The sequence below is a fragment of the Ranitomeya imitator genome, chromosome 3, assembly GCF_032444005.1.
Source record: "Ranitomeya imitator isolate aRanImi1 chromosome 3, aRanImi1.pri, whole genome shotgun sequence".
NCBI classification, from domain to species: Eukaryota; Metazoa; Chordata; class Amphibia; order Anura; family Dendrobatidae; genus Ranitomeya; species Ranitomeya imitator.
Genome location: NC_091284.1, coordinates 501,183,022 through 501,209,914, shown reverse-complemented (window position 1 = coordinate 501,209,914; position 26,893 = coordinate 501,183,022). Strand labels below are relative to the sequence as shown.

Genomic DNA, 26,893 nt, shown 5'->3' with positions numbered 1-26,893 from the left:
TTTATTGGTATCTATTTTTACTTTTGACATTTACCGGTAGCTGCTGCATTTCCCTCCCTAGGCTTATACTCGAGTCATTCAGTTTTCCCAGTTTTTTGTGGCAAAATTAGGGGGGTCGGCTTATACTCGGATCGGCTAATACTCGAGTATATACAGTATTTGATGTGTGTGCATACATCTGCCTAAAAATGCACTATCATCAGAGCTTCATTTAATCACTTCAGGCTTTGAAAGGTGTGACACAGCTCAATAAGAGACCTGTTAATTATTTTGGTGGCTTCTATTTGAAAGCCGCTAGCTATTTATAATTTAAATTTTGAAGAAAAAAAAAGACACAAGCTGCAAAGCTTCCACAAAGATGACTGACAAGATTCCAAAAAAGACGTTTCAAGAAAAAGACCTCTGGCATTTTCCTGAAGTAGCTCCGCCTTGAAAAACTTGACGAGTATGCCAGCATCTTAAATTTTGCATGCTCATGCCATAATAGTGAAAGTATATTTCTTGGAGGAAACCACCTTGAATTTAGAAAATGTTTTACTATAATAGATGTTTATTTCTTATATGTCCTTTGTGTATTGCCTTCTTGTTAAGACGAGTGCACATCTGAAATTCCAAAGAGACTATCTCAAAGTGGTTTCACTGTATGTAGGACAACCTAGCAACCCCTTAAATATTCCTTTAATATTCAAAGTGTATTAAAGCAATATTTTAATCACATATGAAAAATGAGTTATATTATATTTTTAATTCATTTTGCGTATATGCATAATTAAAGTTTTGCATGCTTCGTATTATTTGCAGATTTCTAAGATATTAATTCATTTAGGCTATTAAATGTGCCATCTGAATATTCATTACACCCTGTACAAGTTATGCAAAAGATAAACTGAACCCACAATGTGCATTTTAAATATGGCAAATTTTGCATTAAAGAAATAGTCTTATTTTAGACATATCAATAGTATACTTCATCTAAGGCCACATTCACACATTCAGTATTTTGTCAGTATTTTCCATCAGGATTTGTAAGTCAAAACAAGGAGTGGATGATGAATACAGAAGTAGTGACGTGTTTCTATTATACTTTTCCTCTAATTATTCCAATCTTCCTTTTGGCTTGCAGATACTGATATAAAATACTTACTAAATACTGAATGAGTGAAAGTATCCTTAACCCCTTAGTGATAGAGCCAAATTTTAAAAATCTGATCAGTGTCACTTTATGTGGTAATAACTCTGGAATGTTTATGCAAATTCCAGTGATTTTGAGATTGTTTTTTTGTGACACATTATACTTTATGATAATGGTAAATATAGGTTGATACGTTTTGTGTTTATTTATAAAAAAAAATCAGAAATTTGACAAAAATGTAAAAAAATTAGCAATTTTCAAACTTTTAATGATTATCCCTTTAATTCATATAGTCATCCCATAGCATAACATTAGTGAATAATATTTCCCACATTTCTGCTTTACATCAGCTCCATTGTAAAATGTTATTTTATTTTGTTAACATTTTAGGAGGTTTACAAATGTAGCAGTAATTTTTCATTTTTTCAAGGAAATTTGCAAAATTATTTTTTGGGGGCCTATCCAGGTTTGAAGTGACTTTAGGGGTCCCATATATTGGGAAACCCCCAAAAGTGATACCATTTTAAAAACTACACCTCCAGACATACTGAAAACTGCTATCAGGTAGTTTATTAATCTTTCAGGTGCTTTCAGGAATTAATACAAAATGGCATGATTGGAATGAAAAAGTTGATTTTTACCACCTAATTGTTGCTGACTTATAACAGGTCAGTGTAGCTGGCAGACTCTAAGACCACTATTTGCTTGTCAATTGCTATGAAAAAACATCAGGATCACACAATCATGATCTCAGAATGCCGATGGGGATAAAGAGGGAGAAGCCACACTCGGTTAACTATTTATATGATGTGCACTCCCTGAAAGAAGTTATGTCGCTTATCCATATTATGTAAATAAAAGCTTATAACCTGACGTTAAATTCATCCATTGGTTGTATAAATTATTCTTTTGAAAGCTGAAACCCTCCAAAATGTGATTTAGGTTAAGAAAATATATTGGCATCAATGTAGAAATATTGATAAGTTAATGGACACAGAATGGTCAGACTTTTGCAAGACAAAAGTTTTGTCGCCCACAGAAAGTAATGTGATATTCAAACATATAATTAACTTAAAATCTAAATATATATTGCATAACATTGGTGAATGAAATTGTGGTGCTAGTATGCTGCCGTCACACTAGCAGTATTTGGTCAGCATTTTACATCAGTATTTGTAAGCCAAAACCAGGAGTGGAACAATTAGAGGAAAAGTATAATAGAAACATATGCACAACTTCTGCATTTATCAACCACTCCTGGTTTTAGCTTGCAAATACTGATGTAAAATACTGATCAAATACTGCTAGTGTGACGGCAGCCTTAGAGTCATTTTTAATATTTTGTATGGCTTCCATGAGCTTGAAGGACTGCATCCATGTGGTTCAACAATGATTCATACAAATTATTAATGAAGTCATCAGGAATAGCAAAGAATGCAGTCTTACATGCTTCCCAGAGTTCATCTAGATTCTTTGGTTTTGTCTTCCAAGCTTCCTCTTTCATCCTACCCCAAACATGCTCAATGATGTTCATGTCTGGTGACTGGCTTGGCCAGTCCTCGAGCACCTTGATCTTTTTTGCCTGGAGGAACTTTGTTGTAGAGATGGATGTATGAGATGGAGCACCATCCTGCTGTAGAATTTGACCCCTTTTATGATTTGGAATATAAGAGGTAGCTAATACTTCTTGATATTTTAGGCTATTGATATTGCCTTCCACCTTGCAAATGTTTCACACACCCCCAATACTGAATGTAACCCCAGACCATGATCTTTCAACCACCAAATTTAACTGTTTTCTGAGTGTATTTCGGATCCATACGGGCTCCAGTAGGTCTCATGCAGTATTTGCGGTGGCTGTGGTGTAATTCTACTGAAGGTTCATCAGAGAAATCCACCTTCTGCCACTTTTCCAGTGTCCATTTGTTTAGCAGGCTGTGGGACTTTGCAAATGCCACACGGTTTTTTATTTGCCCTTTGTTTAGTGCTGGCTTCTGGGCACTGATTCGACCATGGAGGCCATTTTGAGACAGAATCGTACAAACTGTTCTAGCTGACACAGGGACTTGAAGTGACAAGGCCTGTTGAAGCTCTGCTGCAGTGGAAGAGGGGCTTGCTTTGGATTTTCTATCCAACAAACGTTCCTCCTGAGCAGTTGTCTTGCGGGGTCTGCCGGACCTGGGCTTGTCAAATACATCTCCAGTCTCTTCAAATCTTTTTTTAATTCTTTGTACTTGATGCTGAGACACATTAAAGGTGCCAGCCACCTCTGCAGTGGATCTGGTCTTCAGCCTTTTGATAATCCAGGCTTTGGTCGCAGGGTGGATTTTAGGCATGTTGTCAGAGCTCAAATTGCAGTTCAAGTGAAGGTCTGGGGTGCTGGGTTTCTTTTTATACACACACACACACTAATTAACCAATCATTTACTGAGCACAGGTGAGGATGTAAACTAGGATTGGGTGCATTATATGACTAGGCGACAAAACTTTTGTCTTGCCAAAATCTGAACATTCTGTGTCCATTAACTGATCAATATTTCTGCATTGATGCCAATTTATTTTCTTAACCTAAACCACATTTCGGAGGGTATCAGCTTTCAAAAGAATAATTTATACGACCAATGGATGAATTTAACGTCAGGTTATAAGCTTTTATTTACATAACCTGGATAAGCAACATAACTTCTGTCAGGAAGTGTAGTCATTATTGACAGCAGCATCTAAGGGGTTAAACAGAAAACATATGGACGGTGACAACACTGATCAAATTGTCAGCTATAGTGTCCAGCTGATAGCTGCTAGATTGTCTCCTGTATGGGGTTGTTATTCTCTTATATCTCAGGTTTGTTAAAAGATGTATCAGCGGTCATTTCGGGGTTAAAAAGGTGTTGCCACCATATAATACCTGTCCACATTCCAGATATGACTTGAGAAAGGTCTATGTAAACCAAAATGAAATCCGAAAGAAACCCTTTCAAAAATATTTTAGAAAATGTCCCTCTATGCTGTTTCTGAAGCATATCTCACATACAGTGCATCGAAACCAGCCAGGAGCACATACGCTGTCTAGGCTCACTAGTTAAGTGCACTAGTTAACTCAGTCACACAGTGCAGAGGGCACAAGCTCTGTCAGCACTTGGTAGTCAGCAACCAGGACAATCAGTTGACAGGGCAGAAGGAGCTCAGTAACATTGTCATGTCCCCTCAGTATTTATCTCACTGTTTTTTGTGCCCTGCCAGCTGGTTCATGGGTGCTCAGTGACACTAATACTTCGCAGTGTTATTTTGTCAGCTTCTGGCTTCTGCCTTGCCTGTGAGTGATAAAAACTCCATCGAATACGCATCAGAATGATCAATAATACTGTAAGGTGCCAATGTCACTGAGCTCAGATGAACCAACTGACAGGGCACAAGGAGCAGTGTGGTAAACACTGAGGGGACGCGCTGATGTTACTGCGCTCCGTCTGCCTTGTCAACAGATAGATTGTCCTGTGTGTCTGTGCTATACACTGAGGAAACCTGACGATATCACTGAGCACACAAGACCCAGCTGAAAGGCAGAGAAGCAGTATGCTGACAACAAACAGCGGACAAAGCTTGTGCACTGTACCGCAGACTGAGGTAAACTACCGATGCACTGAATCAGTAATTACGTGAGCTATATGGTAGTTTACAGCTGTAGAAAGGCAAAAAAAAGAAGAATCGTGAGGAGGACCAAGGACATTTATTTTTTAGAAAAACGTGCTAGTGAAAAACTTGAGCAAAAATACAAATTTCTTCAAAGTGACTTTAAACTGCTATAAACTTTATGAACATTCTAACATTCTACATGCATTCAGGTAATAAAGTTTTTAATACCTATGTCAGATTTTATTTTAGATATGTGCTTTTTTATTATGGGTGTTAATGTTTTATTTTAGTGTCGTTTTGATGCCTGGCTCACAGAAAAAGATGAAGCTGTGAACATGATCCACACCACAGATTTTAAGGATCAAAATGAAATGCTTGATAACCTTAGAAAATTAGCGGTATGTACTGTTTTTAACTTTTGACTTTGTTTTTTGCAAATGGAGATGAATAATTTACATTTTACAATATCTATTTTGTAACAGTACTAACCTAACAGGTAAGGTTTCTTTCTGTGGAAAGTGACATGCCAAGTCTGGCACTTCAGTATGAGGAGACTTGAATACCTTGAAAGCTCTTTTGGGAAATTAAAGGGAAGGTGCCATCAAAAAAAATTTTTTTTCCAGCGATTGAAAAAATGTAAAGAGTTAATGTTTAAATTTTCTTAAAAAATATTATCATTTGTTTATAATTTAGTAAAATATGAAAAATAACATTAAAAGGTTTGGCATTTCCACTTTTAATCACTAGGGGGAGCAGCTACTGAAATTTGACAAAAACCTAGTGGATAACTAGCTCACATTACAGCACTGCAGTAATTATGGGTGGAGTCTGCTGACGTGTGTGATGTCTCCTTTCCTCCCCTTCTGGGTGTTTGCTAAGGGATAAGAGCGGATGATATTCAGGAACCAAATGAGCAGCCATTTTGTTGGTGACTGCAAAGTAATACTAACAAGCAGACAGTCACCGATGATGGCAGGCAGCAAGGATTCTGTGAGATATATGGTGGAGGGAGCAGGGTGACAGTGGCACAGAGTATTTCAGGAGAGCATTGTGCTGGTCTATGGGGGTACCCTGTTCGGTGTGCGAAGCAGCCAGGGATTGTACATAGAGCACTGTCTTTTATACAAAAGGATGGGCCGACTGCTTGTCTGCTCCACAGAAATCCAGGAAACATTTCTGTGGATTGATGGCCTGTTCTGATCCAGACTTTCCATGCAAAGACCCCATTCCCCTCCACAGATCCTTTCCTGGCGATGTGTGAAAGCGAGGTGACAGGCGCAGTCGGGGTGACGCTGGGAAGGAAATGTAGCCATATAGAAATGATAAAAATGAGACCCCTCTCTTCAGCTGCCTCACCAGCCTTCCCCTGACTGCACCTAACTGGAGGTCATGCTGCTCCCTCTATTACCCCAGACCCGTGTGCAGGTGCTCAGCCAGAACCACCCTAGAATGGGTCCCCTTTCTGAAGATAATACTGCCATAGTGTTCTCACATAACACCGCCATATACAGTGGGGCAAAAAAGTATTTAGTCAGTCAGCAATAGTGCAAGTTCCACCACTTAAAAAGATGAGAGGCGTCTGTAATTTACATCATAGGTAGACCTCAACTATGGGAGACAAACTGAAAAAAAAAATCCAGAAAATCACATTGTCTGTTTTTTTTAACAATTTATTTGCATATTATGGTGGAAAATAAGTATTTGGTCAGAAACAAACAATCAAGATTTCTGGCTCTCACAGACCTGTAACTTCTTCTTTAAGAGTCTCCTCTTTCCTCCACTCATTACCTGTAGTAATGGCACCTGTTTAAACTTGTTATCGGTATAAAAAGACACCTGTGCACACCCTCAAACAGTCTGACTCCAAACTCCACTATGGTGAAGCACAAAGAGCTGTCAAAGGACACCAGAAACAAAATTGTAGCCCTGCACCAGGCTGGGAAGACTGAATCTGCAATAGCCAACCAGCTTGGAGTGAAGAAATCAACAGTGGGAGCAATAATTAGAAAATGGAAGACATACAAGACAACTGATAATCTCCCTCGATCTGGGGCTCCACGCAAAATCCCACCCCGTGGGGTCAGAATGATCACAAGAACGGTGAGCAAAAATCCCAGAACCACGCGAGGGGACCTAGTGAATGAACTGCAGAGAGCTGGGACCAATGTAACAAGGCCTACCATAAGTAACACACTACGCCACAATGGACTCAGATCCTGCAGTGCCAGACGTGTCCCACTGCTTAAGCCAGTACATGTCCGGGCCCATCTGAAGTTTGCTAGAGAGCATTTGGATGATCCAGAGGAGTTTTGGGAGAATGTCCTATCGTCTGATGAAACCAAACTGGAACTGTTTGGTAGAAACACAACTTGTCGTGTTTGGAGGAAAAAGAATACTGAGTTGCATCCATCAAACACCATACCTACTGTAAAGCATGGTGGTGGAAACATCATGCTTTGGGGCTGTTTCTCTGCAAAGGGGCCAGGACGACTGATCCGGGTACATGAAAGAATGAATGGGGCCATGTATCGTGAGATTTTGAGTGCAAACCTCCTTCCATCAGCAAGGGCATTGAAGATGAAATGTGGCTGGGTCTTTCAACATGACAATGATCCAATGCACACCGCCAGGGCAACGAATGAGTGGCTTCGTAAGAAGCATTTCAAGGTCCTGGAGTGGCCTAGCCAGTCTCCAGATCTCAACCCTATAGAAAACCTTTGGAGGGAGTTGAAAGTCTGTGTTGCCAAGCGAAAAGTCAAAAACATCACTGCTCTAGAGGAGATCTGCATGGAGGAATGGGCCAACATACCAACAACAGTGTGTGGCAACCCTGTGAAGACTTACAGAAAACGTTTGACCTCTGTCATTGCCAACAAAGGATATATTACAAAGTATTGAGATGAAATTTTGTTTCTGACCAAATACTTATTTTCCACCATAATATGCAAATAAAATGTTAAAAAAACAGACAATGTGATTTTCTTGATTTTTTTTTCTCAGTTTGTCTCCCATAGTTGAGGTCTACCTATGATGTAAATTACAGACGCCTCTCATCTTTTTAAGTGGTGGAACTTGCACTATTGCTGACTGACTAAATACTTTTTTGCCCCACTGTAGATCACATATAATACTGTCCTATAGTTCTCACATAATACCATCATATAGATCGTAAATAACGACGCCATAGTGTTCTCACATAATGACGCCATATAGATCTCACATAATACCGCCAGCTTTCTCACATAATACTGCCATATAGATCACACATAATACCGCCATATAGATCAAACATAACAGAGGGGAGAGGAGTGCATAGGAGAGGATTAGATACACGGCCCAGCAGTCAGTATCACAATTAGGAGGATTAGATACACAGCTCAACAGACAGTATCACACAGGAGAGGATTAGTTGCACAGCTCAGTCAGTATCGCACAGGAGAGGATTAGATACACGTCTCAGCACAGTATCACACAGGGTAGGATTAGATACATGTGGAGCGCCCCCAGACACAGGGCCACGAGTTCTCAGTACCGGGCCTCTCTGGTTCGGTTCTGAGGCTGTCACGGTGGCTAGACCCGGTCCGCGACCCTGATAAGGGGCGTCCAATAAAGGTGGTACAGTCTGTCAAGGTTTTGTGACGCCACCTGTGGTGTTCGGTCAGGGTGACCGACGCTGCTGTGGGGTCCGCTGGGGTGATGGAATGGCAGCTGGATGGTATACCTTCCCACAGGTGAAGTATATCCCCAGGGCTTCCCAGTAAGGTAGATGGTGATGGTGTGAGGTGCAGGCAATAACGAGGACACAAGGTTGCAGTCTCTTTACCTCTTTACTGTAGACTTCAGGATCCTCAATCCAGAGCACGTTTAACAGGGCTATCAGAGACCGGCCGGTCCAATGGGCACTTCCAGAGTCTCTGCAGATGGATATCGTTGCCTACCACTAGCGCCTGTTTGTTGTAGTCCTACCCTGCTGAGTATTCTGAATAGTCCTCACAACTGCTGTTCTCATTCGTCATTCTCTACAGCTCTCTCTCTGTCTTTAGTTCCAGATGTTTCTAGTTTCTCGTCCCCCAGTATGTTTTGGCTAGGAAGCACCCGTATGACGGGAAGGCCTGGAGGTCTTCCGGGACCCTAGAGACGCCCCTCTCCCACTGTTGTCCCCTATGTCTTCTTAGGAAATTTAAGGTAGACAGCCAACCTATAATTAACTGTCCTGCGGAGTTCAAAGTAAGGCCTAGAGTCAGTTACTCCCGCGGTGTTCCGGCCACCGGCTACGCGCCTCAGTAGGATGTTGCCTCGGTCTCATGGCACGACTCCTACTGGCTCTCCTTTGTGCTTGATCTCGTTTACACTGTTCCACAATATCCTTCCCTTCGTGTCTCTTTCTTAGGATACCGCCACAAGGTAGTGCAGGCATGGTTCCGTTACGTTCTGTTCTGTTCGCTAGGCACCTGCCAGGTGCCTTGTGCAGGCATGTACTACGGAGGACAGAGAATGAACTTCAATCCAATATTGCAGCCAGCATGCATCCAGCGGGTAAGGAAAGGGTGAATCAAACACCCGAAAACCCCGCCTCTATGGCTGAAAATTGTTCCCTCCAAATTCAGGTGACAGAGTCCCTTTAAATATGAAAATTGTCTCTTCAGAGAGTAAGAGGACTTGAATTCTAATGCCATGAAGTAGCAATCCTACAAGTCAATATCGACCCTTTAACAAGCCTTACAATATGACTTAGAATAAAAGCCAAATCAGTATCTAAATTTTCAGACACTGTGTTTTGGGGTATTGCCCCTTATCAGTGCAAAGTATGAGAATTGATCTAGACAAACCAGATCTCGTACTTTGCACTTTGCTATGTGAAGAGTAGTGAGGAGCAAGTGTGCTTGTTACTCAAGTTTTCCAAGCATGCTCGCGTGTTCTCCGAGTGTTTTGGGCGTGCTCGTTTTTGTTGCCGCAGCTGCATGATTTGTGGCTGCTAGACAGCCTGAATACATGTGGGGATTCAGTAACAAACAGGCAATCTTTGCATGTGTTCAGGTTGCCTAGCAGCCACAAATCATACAGCTGCAGTGACACAAACATAATCTCCGAGGATGCCCAAGATATTCGGAGAACACCCAAGCATGCTCAGGAAATATCGAGTAATGAGTATAATCGCTCATCAATAGTGAAGAGTTATGGAGCTGAGGATTCAGTGGCATGCATCCCTCAAGGTCTAAGCACTCATCTGCCAACACTCACCATGGCAATTTCATAGTGTGTGCTGACTTTAGACTTGAGTGAACTGCTCAACCACGGAAAGTTGAAAACCTGTTATATGTTTCTTTTGACACAGTTTTTGTGTTGATATCACATTCAGAGGAATTTTAGAAATTGTTTCTGACTAATGCAATAGAACATAGATGATTCTGACAAAATAAGCAGTATGATTATAAGCTAAAAAGACAAGAGAGCACAAAATAGCGCGTTATCCAGAAAAAAAGGTGTTTTGTGGAGCGGTAACTGCTTGCCTTAACCAAAGTTCTGAGAAAGCACAACTATTTGAAAAGCCTCAGTAAAAATAGGTCCAACATTGAAATCAAATGGTGTGGAGCCTTGCCATGCTAGTGGCATCTTTTAAAATAGAGATGTCCAGAATAGGACTGAAATTGTAGAACAGGCACTGTAATTTATTCTGATGTGTTTTAAAGTATAACTGAAACCTCTCCGCACCATTTGAAAATAGAAAGTTTAGGACAGGGCTGCCATGCTGTGTGAGGTGAGTAGTCTACTGCTTTGTGACTGAGCTCTTCCCTCTCCTAGTGTATCCTCACCCACCCCCTGCAGACTGTGAGCCCTCGCAGGCAGGGTCCTCCCTCCTTATGTACCCGTGTGCCTGTTATCTGCTCATGTTTAATGTATTTGTCTATATTTGCCCCGTATTCACATGTAAAGCGCCATGGAATAAATGGCGCTATAAAAATGTATAATAATAATAATAATAATAACTGAGCTGTTGTTTTCTTAGACACTTTTACAACAATAACTTCACAATGTTAGCATCTAAAGGATCAGAAATGTCAATTACTGACCTGTAGTAAATGTGTCAACCTATATCAAGGCCATGTATTAAGTCACTGGCATACTACTCTGAATATTAGTCTGCAGAGATTGTATAGCTATTGTCATGATCTGGGTCGGAGTTTGCTTCCTGCTTCTCCTCCGGCCTGATCATGGCAGGGATAACTATTTCTGACAAAAAAAGAAAGGAATGTCCAGCTTCACCGAATCCGTAAAAAAAGAGTTTTCTTTATTCACAAACTTGAATTGATGTCATGATTAAGGGAGCTTAGTCTCCAGAAACGTGTTGAGATTCTTACTCATATGGTTCGTGCTGAAGTCTGTATCCTCCATGTTTAAAGTTTGTGAATAAAGAAAACTCTTTTTTTACGGATTCGGTGAAGCTGGACATTCCTTTCTTTTTTTGACTTTTTTTACGCCTGGACACAGCGGGTTCGTGCTCCCAAAGATTGGTTTATGCATCTCGGGTGAGCTGGCTTATTTTTCTTCTTAACTATTTCTGCCTCTCTTTGGTTTAAGGGTGGCTATTTCTTGGTGCTCTTGCTGGCAGCTCATTTCAGTGATAGTTTTGGGATTTGGCTTGAGATGCTGATCTGTAATACCCCAGTGTTCCTTTTGCCTCTGACTTCCTGTACCTGTGTCTGACCTGTCCCCTGTACCTGACTTAGTGTTACTCTGGTGTGCATTCCGCTCTGTGTATGGCTTGGCTTGAACTCTGACTTTGTCTCCTGTCTCCGGTCTTTGTTACCACACGCTCAACCAGCGCTGACATACTGGCTTAACTCTGATTTCATTCTCTGTCTCATGTTTCTAGTACCTCTGTTCTAGTCTGGTTCTGACCCTCAGCTTGTATTTGACCATGGGTTCTGTTTTCCCTTTTAAACATTACGCATACTGACCATTAGTGACTTGGCTCATTTGGACCCCTCTCTATCGCCACCTAGTGGTGTGGTGCAGCCTGCACTGTGCTGGTGTGCGTCAGGTGTGACCTCTCTTCTCTCACCAACACCCCGGTGGAGTCTGCGTTACAGCTATATTCTTGATTTTTGACTTGAGCAGCAATATCTCTGACTAAAACAATATGTCCACATACTTCTTACTATATGGTATATCCAGATCTGGGACATCTTTTTTTTTAAAAAGTATCATTTTGCTATTCATGATTATCCTTGGTGAACATGTATAAATAAATTAATAACTGAGTGTTTTCATTATTGTTCATAAATTTGACCCTGAAAAGTCTAAAGGACCCCCTACATAATCTGTTGTCTAATATTTAGGAGGCTTTCTCAAGTCTTCCCCAACAGCTGATGTTGGGAGAGAGAAGGTCCAACATTTAATTTCCAATGGCCAATCCTTTCTTTTCGGTTATATAAGCCACCACTAGAGGAATCTGACACAGGAGTACTGCAGCAACTCTCTCTTAGGCCGGGGTCACACTTGCGAGTGCAATGTGAGAATCTCACACGAGTCTCTCGCATCAATACCCGGCACTGCCGCCGACACTTGGGACTGGAGTGTGCGGCTGCATAGAAATACATGCAGCTGCAGGCTCTAGTCCCAAGTGCCAACGGCAGTGCCGGGTATTGATGCAAGAGACTCGTGCGAGTTTCTCGCATTGCACATGCAAGTGTGACCCCGGCCTTATAGAGCGCACAGGAGTGCTCATCCAAGCCAAGTGTTTTTGTGTAGAAGGAAGCAGGTGAAATAGTTGTCGGTTGAACACTCGATGACCTGCAGCTATATAGTGTGTATGAAATGCTTGGGTCTGTCAGCACTGATTGGACCAAGTCAAATTGTGCATGGTCATACATGAGAGAGGATTAGTCTCTGTTGACAATTTTTTTTATATGCTTTTAGAAAAAATAAATTTAATAGCACAGAGCCTAATAAGGATGCTTCAGGAATTATATTTCATTGGGAGAAATATATTAGTATTTATCATATCTGATCCTGCCAAGGAAATTGACAAGTCCTTTTTCATGATTTTCAATACTGTATCTTGGCAGAAATATATCATTTTTAGCAAAGGTGTCTAAAAAAAAGTTATGTTCTCATGAAACTGTTTCAGTCTGTGTAACCTGAGAAATAGTTGTTCAATAGTTAACATGCACTTTATAGTAGATGTAAAGGTAAATAATGGATAAACTACAGAAAGCCAAAGGGAAATTAATAGAATACCATGAACATTGTAAAATCCATGCTTGAGCAGCGCAGAGCTTGAGAGCTGTGTAAGGTGAACAAATTCTTTTTTCTATGTTCTTTGAATCCCAGTTTTGTGCACCACCCCCCACAGACTCTGCCCTCAGCCAAAAACAGTGTGTACATTTTGTGCAGAGCTTTCTATAAAAGCACACCTTTAATATCACAGAGATTTAAGCCAATTTAAATAATGTTAGCTGTTTCTTATTGTTTCCCTGGAAATAGGTTACAAATTGTCACATTTTGATATTTCAGTAAATGCTAATTAGCTTACAAAAGTAGTCTCCAGCAAAAGACAAACATTTTCTTTGCAGTATTAAGTGATGCCTTCACAGCTCTACAAACAGCGAAAGGTCTTCAAAGCAAATCTTTAACTTTTAACATCATGTCATTTTAAGGTCTAGTTGTTTGTATTGATTTGTTTCTTGATATAACGTGCTAAAAATTGTTATTCTGATGTAGCGCTATTAATCCCCTTCACAGATAAAGATTTAAAGGGACTAGAGGACGCAGAAAGGTAGAATGTAAAGGTGGGCTCACACCTATACATAATTACCATCGGCAATCATTTAATAGCCTGCTTAATGATGCACTCTGATCGATCTGTATTAACCCCTTCATGACCCAGCCTATTTTGACCTTAAAGACCTTGCCGTTTTTTGCAATTCTGACCAGTGTCCTTTATGAGGTAATAACTCAGGAACGCTTCAACGGATCCTAGCGGTTCTGAGATTGTTTTTTCGTGACATATTGGGCTTCATGTTAGTGCGGTCTCCCATTCGGTATCGGCCGCAGTGGGCTCTGCTCAGCGGAGACGTCGCTCCCAGCGTCTCGCTGAGGCTGATTCGGTGCATAGGGTCACTACTGCCTTTTCTGGCTTTCCTATGGTACCCTGCACTGATCTGCGGCGAGCGAGCCTCTCTGGGCCTAAGTCCTTGTTTACTCACACTGAGCATGCCCAGGGCAGGGTCTCCCATTGGAGGTCGAGGGCCACATGTTCGCTCACATGCTCAGGTGCTGCAGTACATTCCATTGGTCCTCCTGGAAGGTCCTGAAAGGGCAAAACATGCTCAGGTACTGCAGCACTTTCCATTGGTCCTTCTGGAAGGTCCTGAAAGGGCAAAAACTTCAGTAGCATCTTCCTGTGCTGCAACTATATAAACTGCGCATGACCGCATGGCCATGCGCTAGTATTGTCTTGAAAATATGTGTGTGTGTAGATGGATGTATGTCGATGGATGAAAGCTCCTAAATATCCCTCCCTAGTGTTGTTGACTGCGGATGATGGTAGCTATCTAGCGCCCGACTAGCCATCAGCACAAAACACACATAACAGCGTCTAGTTGCTGTGACCGCCTGTACGGCGCCGTGCGCTTTCCTTACCCAAGCCTGGGTGGTTAGCGGCGTCCGTTTGTGCGGCACCGCACGCACTCTCGTGCCTTTATTTACTATTTCTATAGTTTCCTTACACACCCAGTTGCGGTGTTGTGCCAGCAGTGGTCTAATCGGACTTCAATCCTAGTTGGGGTTGTGTTCGCTGACTTATTGCTCGCGCTCTATGTGCGGAACCGCGGTCCTGTGACGCAACAGGATTGCTTCCTTCACGCAGGGTGAAGTTAACCCTTGTATGTATACTTATAGTACCGCCATATAGTCCGTCTTACTTAGCAGCAGGTACTTTCCTGCACGGTGGATCCCGGTTTGCGAACGCACCAATTCCATCTTATAAACTATATATTTGGTGCATTCCGCCAACCCTAACAGAATACTAGCGCCAGGATCTGGCTAAGTAATGGCGGATGAACAGTGATTGCAGGGGTACATCCAGCTGCTGGAGGGCTGGTTGGCGTCTCTTGAGCGTGCAACCTCGGCGGTGGATGTTACCGCAATAGCTGTTCAGGCTGCTAGCGTGGCTGCAGCAGCTTTACCCACTGCCACCTCTGTTCCGACCCTATCTCACCTTCCTTTGCCTGAGAGATACTCTGGGGACAGTAAGTCCTGTAGGGGTTTCGTGAGCCAATGTGGTATACACCTCGAGCTCTGGGCTGCACGTTTCCCTACTGAGCGGGCAAAGGTGGGATTCATAATTTCCCTCTTGTCGGACAGAGCGTTGGAGTGGGCTACGCCGCTGTGGGAGCGCAACGATCATGTGGTGCGGAGTGTTCCTCGGTTTCTGGACTCTCTGAAACATGTCTTTTTAGGACCTCAAGTCACCCATGATACAGCGCTCCAGCTGCTGGCTTTGACTCAGGGTTCAACCATGGTCAGCCATTTTGCTGTTCTCTTCCGGACATTAGCGTCTGAGTTGGAATGGTCAGATAAAACCCTCATTCCCGTATTTTGGAGGGGGCTGACTGACCATGTGAAAGACGCTTTGGCCACTAGGGAGATTCCCGCCACACTGGAGGAGCTCATAGCCATATCTGCTCGCATAGACCTTCGTTTTCACGAGCGAAGGTTGGAGCGAGCCCAGTGTAGGCAGAGGTTTCGGCTGGCTCCCACCTTCGCCAAACCTTTGGAATCTCCAGTCCAGGCGTCCGAGTCACATAAGGTCCGTCATGTTTACCGGCAGTCAGGACATCTTGCCTCCAAGGGTCCTCAGCGGTCGGGGAAACGTCAGCGTTTAGTGGCAGTTGGAGGAGGTACACTAGACACGGCGACGTTTGCCTCAAAGTTGTCCTTCAAGGGGACAATTACCATAGGCCCATCCACTCTTATGGTCGAGCTATGCGTGGATTCTGGGGCAGAGGGTAATTTTATGTCTTCCTCTTTTGCCCAGCGTCACGCAATACCCTTGGTGATGCTCGCCAAGCCTGTGACCGTTCGAGTGGTAAATGGGTCAACACTACCCTCACAGATTACGCACCAAAACATTCCTTTCATGCTTACTGTGTCTCCATCACATCAGGAGATAATCTCCCTATTAGTCATTCCTGAGGGAATTGATGAGGTCCTGTTGGGGATACCATGGCTTCGCTACCATTCTCCTCATATTGAGTGGTCCACTGGGAGAATTTTGGGGTGGAGTAAATCCTGCGAGGGTAGATGTCAGAGGGAGTAAGTTCAGGTTGCTACTACACAGGTACCCGCAGATCTTTCCTCTCTCCCCAAGCACTATTGGCCCTATGCAGACGTGTTCTCCAAAAGAGCTGCAGAGACCCTTCCGCCTCACCGCCCCTATGACTGTCCTATTGACCTCTTGCCTGGTGCTGAGCCTCCCCGGGGTCGAGTCTATCCGTTATCTCTCCCGGAGACGGAGGCCATGTCTCAGTACATCCAAGAGAATCTGGCAAGAGGATTCATTAGGAAGTCAGTGTCACCGGCAGGGGCTGGGTTCTTCTTCGTACAGAAGAAGACTGGAGACTTACGTCCATGCATAGACTACAGGGGTCTTAACGCCATCACCGTTAAGAACAAGTACCCATTACCCCTGATATCTGAGCTGTTTGATAGGCTACGGGGAGCGGGGGTATTTACGAAGTTAGATCTGCGGGGTGCCTACAACCTGATTCGCATCCGTGAGGGGGATGAATGGAAGACGGCTTTTAACACCAGGGATGGGCATTATAAATATCTGGTGATGCCCTTTGGGCTCTGTAATGCCCCAGCCATTTTCCAAGACTTTGTGAACGACATCTTCCGGGATAAGCTCACCACCTCGGTCGTAGTCTATCTGGATGATATTCTCATCTTCTCTCCAGATATTGACTCCCATCGGAGAGATGTTCGCAAAGTCTTCGACCTCTTACAGGCAAATTCCCTCTACGCCAAGTTGGAGAAGTGTGTGTTTGAGCAGGAGTCCTTGCCTTTCCTTGGTTATATCATCTCTGCCCAGGGTTTGGCTATGGATCCTGCCAAGCTACAGGCTGTAATGGACTGGCAGGAACCCCATTCTCTTAAAGCGGTGCAGCGCTTTATGGGGTTCATTAATTATTATCGCCAGTTCATCCCACACTTCTCAACTTTGGTAGCTCCCTTGGTTGCCCTCACCAAGAAGGGAGCAAATCCCAAGTTGTGGTCAGAGGAGGTCTCCAAAGCCTTTCTCTCGATCAAGTCACACTTCGCTAGCGCTCCCATCCTACATCGCCCCGATGTTGATAAGCCATTTATCTTGGAGGTGGATGCCTCATCCGTTGGTGCTGGAGCAGTCCTTTTCCAAAAGGATGCTCAAGGTCGGAAGCATCCTTGCTTCTTCTTCTCCAAGACCTTCACACCAGCGGAGAGGAATTATTCCATTGGGGACAGGGAGTTGCTGGCCATGAAGTTGGCTTTTTCGGAGTGGAGACATCTCTTGGAGGGAGCTCGCTTTCCCTTCCAAGTCTTCACTGACCACAAGAACTTGGTGTATCTGCAAACGGCCCAGCGGCTGAATTCTCGCCAGGCTAGATGGTCCCTGTTCTTCTCCCGGTTCCATTTTACTCTCCATTTCCTCTCCGGGGAGAAGAACGTTCGTGCTGACGCTCTCTCCCGCTCTGTGGTGTCATCGGAGGAGGAGGAGGAGGAGCCTCGGCTTTTTGTCCCTTCTGAGAGCCTGAGAACTGTAGCTCCGGTTTTGCTAGAGTCCGTGCCCCCGGGCAAGACTTTCATACCAGCTAACTTGCGACCGGAGGTTCTCTCTTGGGCTCACTCCTCCAGAGTGGGTGGGCATTTTGGGACCAAGAGGACATCTGAGCTTCTGGCGAGAACATACTGGTGGCCGCATATGGCCCGAGATGTCAAGGACTATATTCAGGCGTGCGTTTCTTGCGCCCAGAATCGGTCTCCTCGGCAACGGCCTGCTGGGTTGCTTTACCCTCTACCGGGGGCAGACAGGCCCTGGGAGATGGTCGGGATGGACTTTGTGGTGGGTATACCCAAGTCGCGTGGCTGCTCCATTATTTGGGTTGTCACCGACCATTTCTCCAAGATGGTGCATTTGGTGCCGCTTCCTCGGTTACCCTCAGCACGGGTCTTGGCGGTGTTGTTCATTAAACACGTTTTCCGATTGCATGGTATGCCTGATAAGATTGTCAGCGATCGGGGTCCCCAGTTCGCATCTCGGTTTTGGAGAGAGCTCTGCCGTTTACTCAGCATAGAGTTAAACCTCTCCTCTGCATACCATCCCGAGACGAATGGGTTGGTGGAGAGAACCAACCAGACTCTGGTGACATATTTGCGACATTTCGTCTCTTCTAGGCAGGATGACTGGGCATCTATGCTACCTTGGGCGGAATTTGCCTTGAACAACGCCGTAGCCGATTCCACTGGTCAAACTCCTTTTCTCCTTAATTACGGCCAGCATCCGCGTGTCCCTGTGCCCATGCCCGTGTCATCCACCGATTTTAGGGTGGCAGACTGGGCGGTGGAGGCACGTGACATCTGGGACCACACACAGGATGCCATCCGGGCCTCCAAGGAGAGAATGAGGGTTTCGGCTGATACACACCGGCGCCCCGCTCCGGTCTTTGCTCATGGCGACTTAGTGTGGCTCTCCGCCCGTAACATAAGGCTGTGAGTTGAGTCCACTAAGTTTGCTCCTCGCTACATTGGCCCGTTTAAGGTTCTGGAACAGGTCAACCCTGTGGTCTACCGTTTGGCTATTCCTCCACGCCTTGGTATCACCGATACTTTCCACGTTTCCCTCTTAAAGCCCGTTCATTTGTCCCGGTTTTCTGAGTCATCTGCTGGGACATCGGGTTCATCCACGGATGAGTTTGAGGTGAATGCTATTGTGGGGTGCAAGGTGGTACGTGGCAAGAATTTTATCTGGTGGACTGGAAGGGTCACGGCCCAGAGGATAGAACCTGGGAGCCTGTGGAGCACATTCGGGCTCCGCTGCTTATCGCAGCTTTTGAGCCTAGTGAGGCTCAAGGAGGGGGGCCCTAGGAGGGGGGGTAATGTTGGGAGTCGAGTTTCCTCTGCTGCACAGGGGGAATCTCGATCCGTGTCTGCTGCGGTCTCCCATTCGGTATCGGCCGCAGTGGGCTCTGCTCAGCGGAGACGTCGCTCCCAGAGTCTCGCTGAGGCTGATTTGGTGCATAGGGTCACTACTGCCTTTTCTGGCTTTCTTATGGTACCCTGCACTGATCTGCGGCGAGCAAGCCTCTCTGGGACTAAGTCCTTGTTTACTCACACTGAGCATGCCCAGGGCAGGGTCTCCCATTGGAGGTCGAGGGTCACATGTTCGCTCACATGCTCAGGTGCTGCAGTACATTCCATTGGTCCTCCTGGAGGGTCCTGAAAGGGCAAAACATGCTCAGGTACTGCAGCACTTTCCATTGGTCCTTCTGGAAGGTCCTGAAAGGGCAAAAACTTCAGTAGCAGCTTCCTGTGCTGCAACTATATAAACTGCGCATGACCGCATGGCCATGCGCTAGTATTGTCTTGAAAATATGTGTGTGTGTAGATGGATGTATGTTGAAGGATGAAAGCTCCTAAATATCCCTCCCTAGTGTTGTTGACTGTTTGTGGATGATGGTAGCTATCTAGCGCCCGACTAGCCATCAGCACAAAACACACATAACAGCATCTAGTTGCTGTGACCGCCTGTACGGCGCCGTGCGCTTTCCTTACCCAAGCCTGGGTGGTTAGCGGCGTCCATTTGTGCGGCACCGCACGCACTCTCGTGCCTTTATTTACTATTTCTATAGTTTCCTTACACACCCAGTTGCGGTGTTGTGCCAGCAGTGGTCTAATCGGACTTCAATCCTAGTTGGGGTTGTGTTCGCTGACTTATTGCTCGCGCTCTATGTGCGGTACCGCGGTCCTGTGACGCAACAGGATCGCTTCCTTCACGCAGGGTGAAGTTAACCCTTGTATGTATACTTATAGTACCGCCATATAGTCCGTCTTACTTAGCAGCAGGTACTTTCCTGCACGGTGGATCCCGGGTTGCGAACGCACCAATTCCATCTTATAAACTATATATTTGATGCGTTCCGCCAACCCCAACAACTTGTTGTTGATTCTTCACCAAAAAATTACATTTGGTATCTTTATGTTTGAAGCATGATATGTGAAAAAAGGTTGAAAAGTTCCAGGGAGCCGAATACTTTCGCAAGGCACTGTATCAATCTGTTCAGCTCTTCCTGCTCTATAATGTGCCACTATAAGATTGGACTGTAAATCTAAACTGAAAAGTACTCTTTAAGTGATGTTGGTTTCAGAAAAACCTAGATTATTATTATTATTATTATTAGTTATTGTTATAGCACCATTTATTCCATGGTGCTTTACATGTAAGGAGGGGTATACATAATAAAAACAAGTACAATAATCTTAACCCCTTAGCGACCGCCGATACGCCTTTTAACGGCGGCCGCTAAGGGTACTTAAACCACAGCGCCGTTAATTAACGGCGATCGCAAAAAAAAAAAAAAAAAAAAGCGATCTCTTTTTAATTTCTCTGTCCTCCGATGTGATCGCACATCGGAGGACAGAGAAAAGGGGTCCCAGGTGGCCCCCCAATACTCACCTAGCTCCCCCGATGCTCCTCGTGTCTCCCGGTGGGCGCCGCCATCTTCAAAATGGCAGGCGCATGCGCAGTGCGCCCGCCGGCCGGCACCGGGAGAATCTTTGGGGTCTCGGCTGCCGGGGGTAGCCGAGACCCCAAAGAGCACGATCGGGGTCGGTATTACCGACCCCTGTTTTGCGATCGCCGGTAATTAACTGTTTACCGGCGACCGCAAAAAAAAAAAAAAAGTAAAGTGTAATTCTCTGTCCTCTGATGTGATCGCACATCAGAGGACAGAGAAATAGGGGGATTCGGGGACCCTAGCATACTCACCTAGGTCCCTGGATCCTCTTGCTGCTCCTCCTGGCCGCCGGCAGCAGAACATGGCGGACGCATGCCCAGTGCGCCCGCCATCTGTCTCCATCTGCCGGCCGGCAGGAGAACAGTAGTTGGGGCTAAAATTAGGGGTAGGGTTAGGGTTAGGGGTAGGGTTAGGGTTAGGGTTAGGTTAGGGGTAGGGTTAGGGGTAGGGTTAGGGGTAGGGTTAGGTTAGGGTTAGGGGTAGGGTTAGGTTAGGGTTAGGGGTAGGGTTAGGGTTAGGTTAGGGTTAGGTTAGGGGTAGGGTTAGGGGTAGGGTTAGGTTAGGGTTAGGGTTAGGGGTAGGGTTAGGTTAGGGTTAGGGGTAGGGTTAGGGGTAGGGTTAGGGGTAGGGTTAGGGTTAGGGTTTGGTTAGGGTTAGGTTAGGGGTAGGGTTAGGGGTAGGGTTAGGTTAGGGTTAGGGTTAGGGGTAGGGTTAGGTTAGGGTTAGGGTTAGGTTAGGGTTAGGGTTAGGGGTAGGGTTAGGGGTAGGGTTAGGGGTAGGGTTAGGGTTAGGGTTTGGTTAGGGTTAGGTTAGGGGTAGGGTTAGGGGTAGGGTTAGGGGTAGGGTTAGGTTAGGGGTAGGGGTAGGGTTAGGTTAGGGGTAGGGCTAGGGTTGGGGCTAAATTTAGGGTTAGGGTTGGGGCTAAATTTAGGGTTAGGGTTGGGGCTAAACTTAGGGTTAGGCTTCTTTCACACTTGCGTCGGTACGGGGCCGTCGCAATGCGTCGGCCCGACATACCGATGCACGTTGTGAAAATTGTGCACAACGTGGGCAGCAGCTGTAGTTTTTCAACACATCCGCTGCCCAATCTATGTCCTGGGGAGGAGGGGGCGGAGTTACGGCCACGCATGCGCGGTCAGAAATGGCGGATGCGACGTACAAAAAAACGTTTCATTGAACTTTTTTTGTGCCGACGCTCCGCCAAAACACAACTGATCCAGTGCACGACGGACGCGACGTGTGGCCATCCGTCACGATCCGTCGGCAATACAAGTCTATGGGCAAAAAACGCATCCTGCGGGCACATTTGCAGGATCCGTTTCTTGTCCAAAACAACGGATTGCGACGGAATGCCAAACGACGCAAGTGTGAAAGTAGCCCTAGGGCTAGGGTTAGGGTTGGGGCTAAAGTTAGGGCTAGGGTAGGGGCTAAAGTTAGGGTTAGAGCTGGGATTAGGGTTAGGGTTTGGATTAGGGTTCGTATTAGGGTTAGGGTTGGCATTAGGGTTACGCTTGGGATTAGGGTTAGGTTTGGGATTAGGGTTAAGGTTAGGGTTGTGATTAGGGGTGTATTGGGATTAGGGTTAGGTTTGAGGTTAGGGTTGAGATTAGGATTAGGGGTGTGTTGGATTTAGGGTTTTGATTAGGGTTATTGTTAGGGTTGACATTAGGGTTGTTTTGGGGTAAGGGTTGTGATTATGGTTAGGGTTAGTGATTAGGATTATGGATGAGGTTGGGATTAGGGTTAGGGGTGTGTTGGGGTTAGGGTTGGAGCTAGAATTGGGGGGTTTCCACTGTTTAGGTACATCAGGGGGTCTCCAAACACGACAGCCAATTTTGCGCTCAAAAAGTCAAATGGTGCTCCCTCCCTTCTGAGCTCTGCCGTGCGCCCAAACAGTGGGTTACCCCACATATGGGGCATCAGCGTACTCGGGATAAATTGGACAACAACTTCTGGGGTCCAATTTCTCTTGTTACCCTTGTGAAAATAAAAACTTGGGGGCTACAAAATCTTTTTTGTGAAAAAAAAAATATTTTTTATTTTCACGACTCTGCATTCTAAACTTCTGTGAAGCACTTGGGCATTCAAAGTTCTCACCACACATCTAGATAAGTTCCTTGGGGGGTCTAGTTTCCAAAATGGGGTCACTTGTGGGGGGATACTACAGTTTAGGTACATCAGGGGCTCTGCAATCGCAACATAATGCCCACAGACCATTCTATCAAAGTCTGCATTCCAAAAAGGCGCTCCTTCCCTTCCGAGCTATGCCGTGCGCCCAAACATTGGTTTACCGCCACATATGGCGCATCAGCGTACTCGGGATAAATTGGACAACAACTATTGCAGTCCAATTTCTCCTGTTACCCTTGTGAAAATAAAAACTTGGGGGCTACAATATCTTTTTTGTGGAAAAAAAAATATTTTTTATTTTCACGACTCTGCATTCTAAACTTCTGTGAAGCACTTGGGCATTCAAAGTTCTCACCACACATCTAGATAAGTTCCTTGGGGGGTCTAGTTTCCATAATGGGGTCACTTGTGGGGGGTTACTACAGTTTAGGTACATCAGGGGCTCTGCAATCGCAACATAATGCCCACAGACCATTCTATCAAAGTCTGCATTCCAAAAAGGCGCTCCTTCCCTTCCGAGCTCTGCCGTGCGCCCAAACAGTGGTTTACCGCCACATATGGCACATCAGCGTACTCGGGATAAATTGGACAACAACTATTGCAGTCCAATTTCTCCTGTTACCCTTGTGAAAATAAAAACTTGGGGGCTACAATATCTTTTTTGTGGAAAAAAAAATATTTTTTATTTTCACGACTCTGCATTCTAAACTTCTGTGAAGCACTTGGGCATTCAAAGTTCTCACCACACATCTAGATAAGTTCCTTGGGGGGTCTAGTTTCCAAAATGGGGTCACTTGTGGAGGGTTTCTACTGGTTAGGTACATCAGGGGCTCTGCAAACGCAACATAATACCCGCAGACCATTCTATCAAAGTCTGCATTCCAAAACGGCGCTCCTTCCTTCCGAGCTCTGCCGTGCGCCCAAACAGTGGTTTACCCCCACATATGGGGTACCAGCATACTCAGGACAAATTGGACAACAACTTTTGGGGTCCAGTTTCTCTTGTTACCCTTGTGAAAATAAAAATTTGGTGGCTAAAAAATCTTTTTTGTGGAAAAAAAAAAAATTTTTTATTTTCACAGCTCTGCATTATAAACTTCTGTGAAGCACTTGGGCATTCAAGGTTCTCACCACACATCTAGATAAGTTCCATGGGGGGTCTTGTTTCCAAAATGGGGTCACTTGTGGGGGATTTCTACTGTTTAGGCACATCAGGGGCTCTCCAAACGCGACATGGCGCCCATTCTCAATTCCAGCCAATTCTACATTGAAAAAGTAAAACGGCACTCTTTCGCTTCCAAGCTCTGCGGTGCACCCAAACAGTGGTTTACCCCCACATATTGGGTATCGACGTACTCAGGAGAAATTGCACAACAACTTTTGTGGTCTAATTTCTCCTGTTACCCTTGTGAAAATAAAAATTTGTGGGCAAAATATCATTTTTGTAGAAAAAATGCAATTTTTTTTTTTCACGGCTCTACATTATAAACTTCTGTGAAGCACATGGGGGTTCAAAGTGCTCGCCACACATCTAGATAAGTTCCTTAAGGGGTCTAGTTTCCAAAATGGTGTCACTTGTGGGGGGTTTCCACTGTTTAGGCACATCAGGGGCTCTCCAAACGCGACATGGCGTCCAATCTCAATTCCAGCCAATTCTACATTGAAAAAGTAAAACGGCACTCCTTCTCTTCCAAGCTCTGCGGTGCGCCCTAACAGTTGTTTACCCCCACATATTGGGTATCAGCGTACTCAGGAGAAATTGCACAACAACTTTTGTGGTCTAATTTCTCCTGTTACCCTTGTGAAAATAAGAATTTGTGGGCGAAAAGATCATTTTTGTGTAAACAAAAGCGATTTTTTATTTTCACGGCTCTACGTTATAAACTTCTGTGAAGCACTTGGGGGTTCAAAGTGCTCACCACACATCTAGATAAGTTCCTTAAGGGGTCTAGTTTCCAAAATGGTGTCACTTGTGGGGAGTTTCCACTGTTTAGGTACATCAGGGGCTTTCTAAATGTGACATGGTGTCCGATCTCAATTCCAGCCAATTCTGCATTGAAAAAGTCAAACGGCGCTCCTTCACTTCTAAGTTCTGCGGTGCGCCCTAACAGTTGTTTACCCCCACATATGGGTTATTGGCGTATTCAGGAGAAATTGCATAACAAAATTTATGGTTACATTTCTGTTTTTACACTTGTGAAAATAAAAAAAATGGTTCTGAATTAAGATGTTTGCAAAAAAAAGTTAAATGTTCATTTTTTCCTTCCACATTGTTTCAGTTCCTGTGAAGCACGTAAAGGGTTAACAAACTTCTTGAATGTGGTTTTGAGAACCTTGAGGGGTGCAGTTTTTAGAATGGTGTCACACTTCATTATTTTCTATCATATAGACCCCTCAAAATTACTTCAAATGTGATGTGGTCCCTAAAAAAAAATGGTGTTGTAAAAATGAGAAATTGCTGGTCAACTTTTAACCCTTATAACTCCCTAACAAAAAAAAATTTTGTTTCCAAAATTGTGCTGATGTAAAGTAGACATGTGGGAAATGTTATTTATTAACTATTTTTCATGACATATCTCTCTGATTTAAGGGCATAAAAATACAAAGTTTGAAAATTGCAAAATTTTAAAAATTTTCGCCATATTTCCGTTTTTTCATAAATAATCACAAGTAATATCGAAGAAATGTTACCACTAACATGAAGTACAATATGTCACGAAAAAACAATCTCAGAATCAGCGGGATCCGTTGAAGCGTTCCAGAGTTATAACCTCATAAAGTGACAGTGGTCAGAATTGCAAAAATTGGCCTGGTCATTAAGTACCAAATTGGCTCTGTCACTAAGGGGTTAAACAATACAAGTCATAACTGGTACAGGAGGAATGAGGACCCTGCCCACGAAGGCTCACAATCTACAAGGGATGGGTGAGAATACAGTAGGCGAGGATAGAGCTGGTCATGTAGCAGTTTGGTCAATCAGTGGTTATTGCAGGTTATAGGCTTGTCAGAAGAGGTGGGTCTTCAGGCTCTTTTTGAAGGTTTCGATGGTAGGTGAGAGTCTGATATGTTGTGGTAGAGAGTTCCAGAGTAGGGGTGATGGGCGAGAGACATTTTGTATACGATTGTGGGAAGAGGAGATGAGAGGGGAGTAGAGAAGGAGATCTTGTGAGGATCGGAGGTTGCGGGTAGGCAAGTACCGGGAGACGAGGTCACAGATGTATGGAGGAGACAGGTCGTGGATGGCTTTGTATGTCATGGTAAGGGTTTTGTACTGGAGTCTCTGGGCAATGGGGAGCCAGTGAAGGGATTAACAGAGGGGAGAAGCTGGGGAATAGCGGGGGGGACAAAGATAATACATCTTTGATAATATGATTTTCAAGGTTGAATCACTTTTCAATGTTTTTATTTTCTCAGAAACATATAGAATTTTTACTGCATATTTAACGGATGTATGCCAACAAGAAAACGAAGTCTAATCTTCTGGGACAATGTTATTTTGCAGGGGGTGCTGAGTAAATTGATATATAGCTTTGTGACAAAAGATTCATTATAACATGAGTTTAGTCATTTATACCTCTGCTCTTTCCTTGCTTTCGGTCCAGTGGGCGGTGTTATCAGTGACTGACAGTGATCTTTGTATGTGCACTGTAAGCTGTCAGTCACTGATAAGACTGCCCACTGGACTGAAAGTAAGGAAAAAGGCTAACATTACTAAAACACAAGCTATAATGAGTCTTTTGTCACAAAACTAAATATTAATCTACTCAGCTTCTCCTACTCTATAATATGTTTCCTTCAGATTTGACTGCATTTTTATGGTAACAGGTTCCTTTTAAATTACAGTAAGGATGTGTGTGATAAATATGGTCACACTTGCCTGAACATTTTCAATTATTTACTTGTTTATTTATAGTTGGTTTGATTTTTTTCCATTTCCTATGTTAGCTACTCCAGCAAGTACTGTACAGTCTGTTTTTTTCAGTTATCTATTATTTGGTTCCTGCAGTAGAAGAAGCTCAGCTACACAATAGGTATCAAGGTCAGAAAAGCTAACTATGGAAACTATGGAAAATAAAAGTGTCATACAAGCTGGCCCCTAGGGGACGAAAAGTAGAGGCTACTGGGTTATTTCAAATCCACTGGTTGCTACAAAATCTATTCATAAACATAGTACTAATCAGAATTACCGCTTATATTAGAACAGTTTTTTGTTTGTCTTTCATTA

General features: G+C 44.3%; 1 protein-coding gene across 1 annotated transcript in view; it reads left to right on the top strand.

Annotated features, from left to right (window-relative positions):
• Positions 1-26,893, top strand: part of DMD (dystrophin) — a 4,179,683-nt gene that overhangs the window by 1,340,337 nt on the left and 2,812,453 nt on the right. Inside the window, exon 15 of the mRNA XM_069757653.1 lies at positions 5,053-5,160. Within this exon, the coding sequence (XP_069613754.1) occupies positions 5,053-5,160 (108 nt within the window). The remainder of the gene's footprint in view (positions 1-5,052; positions 5,161-26,893) is intronic.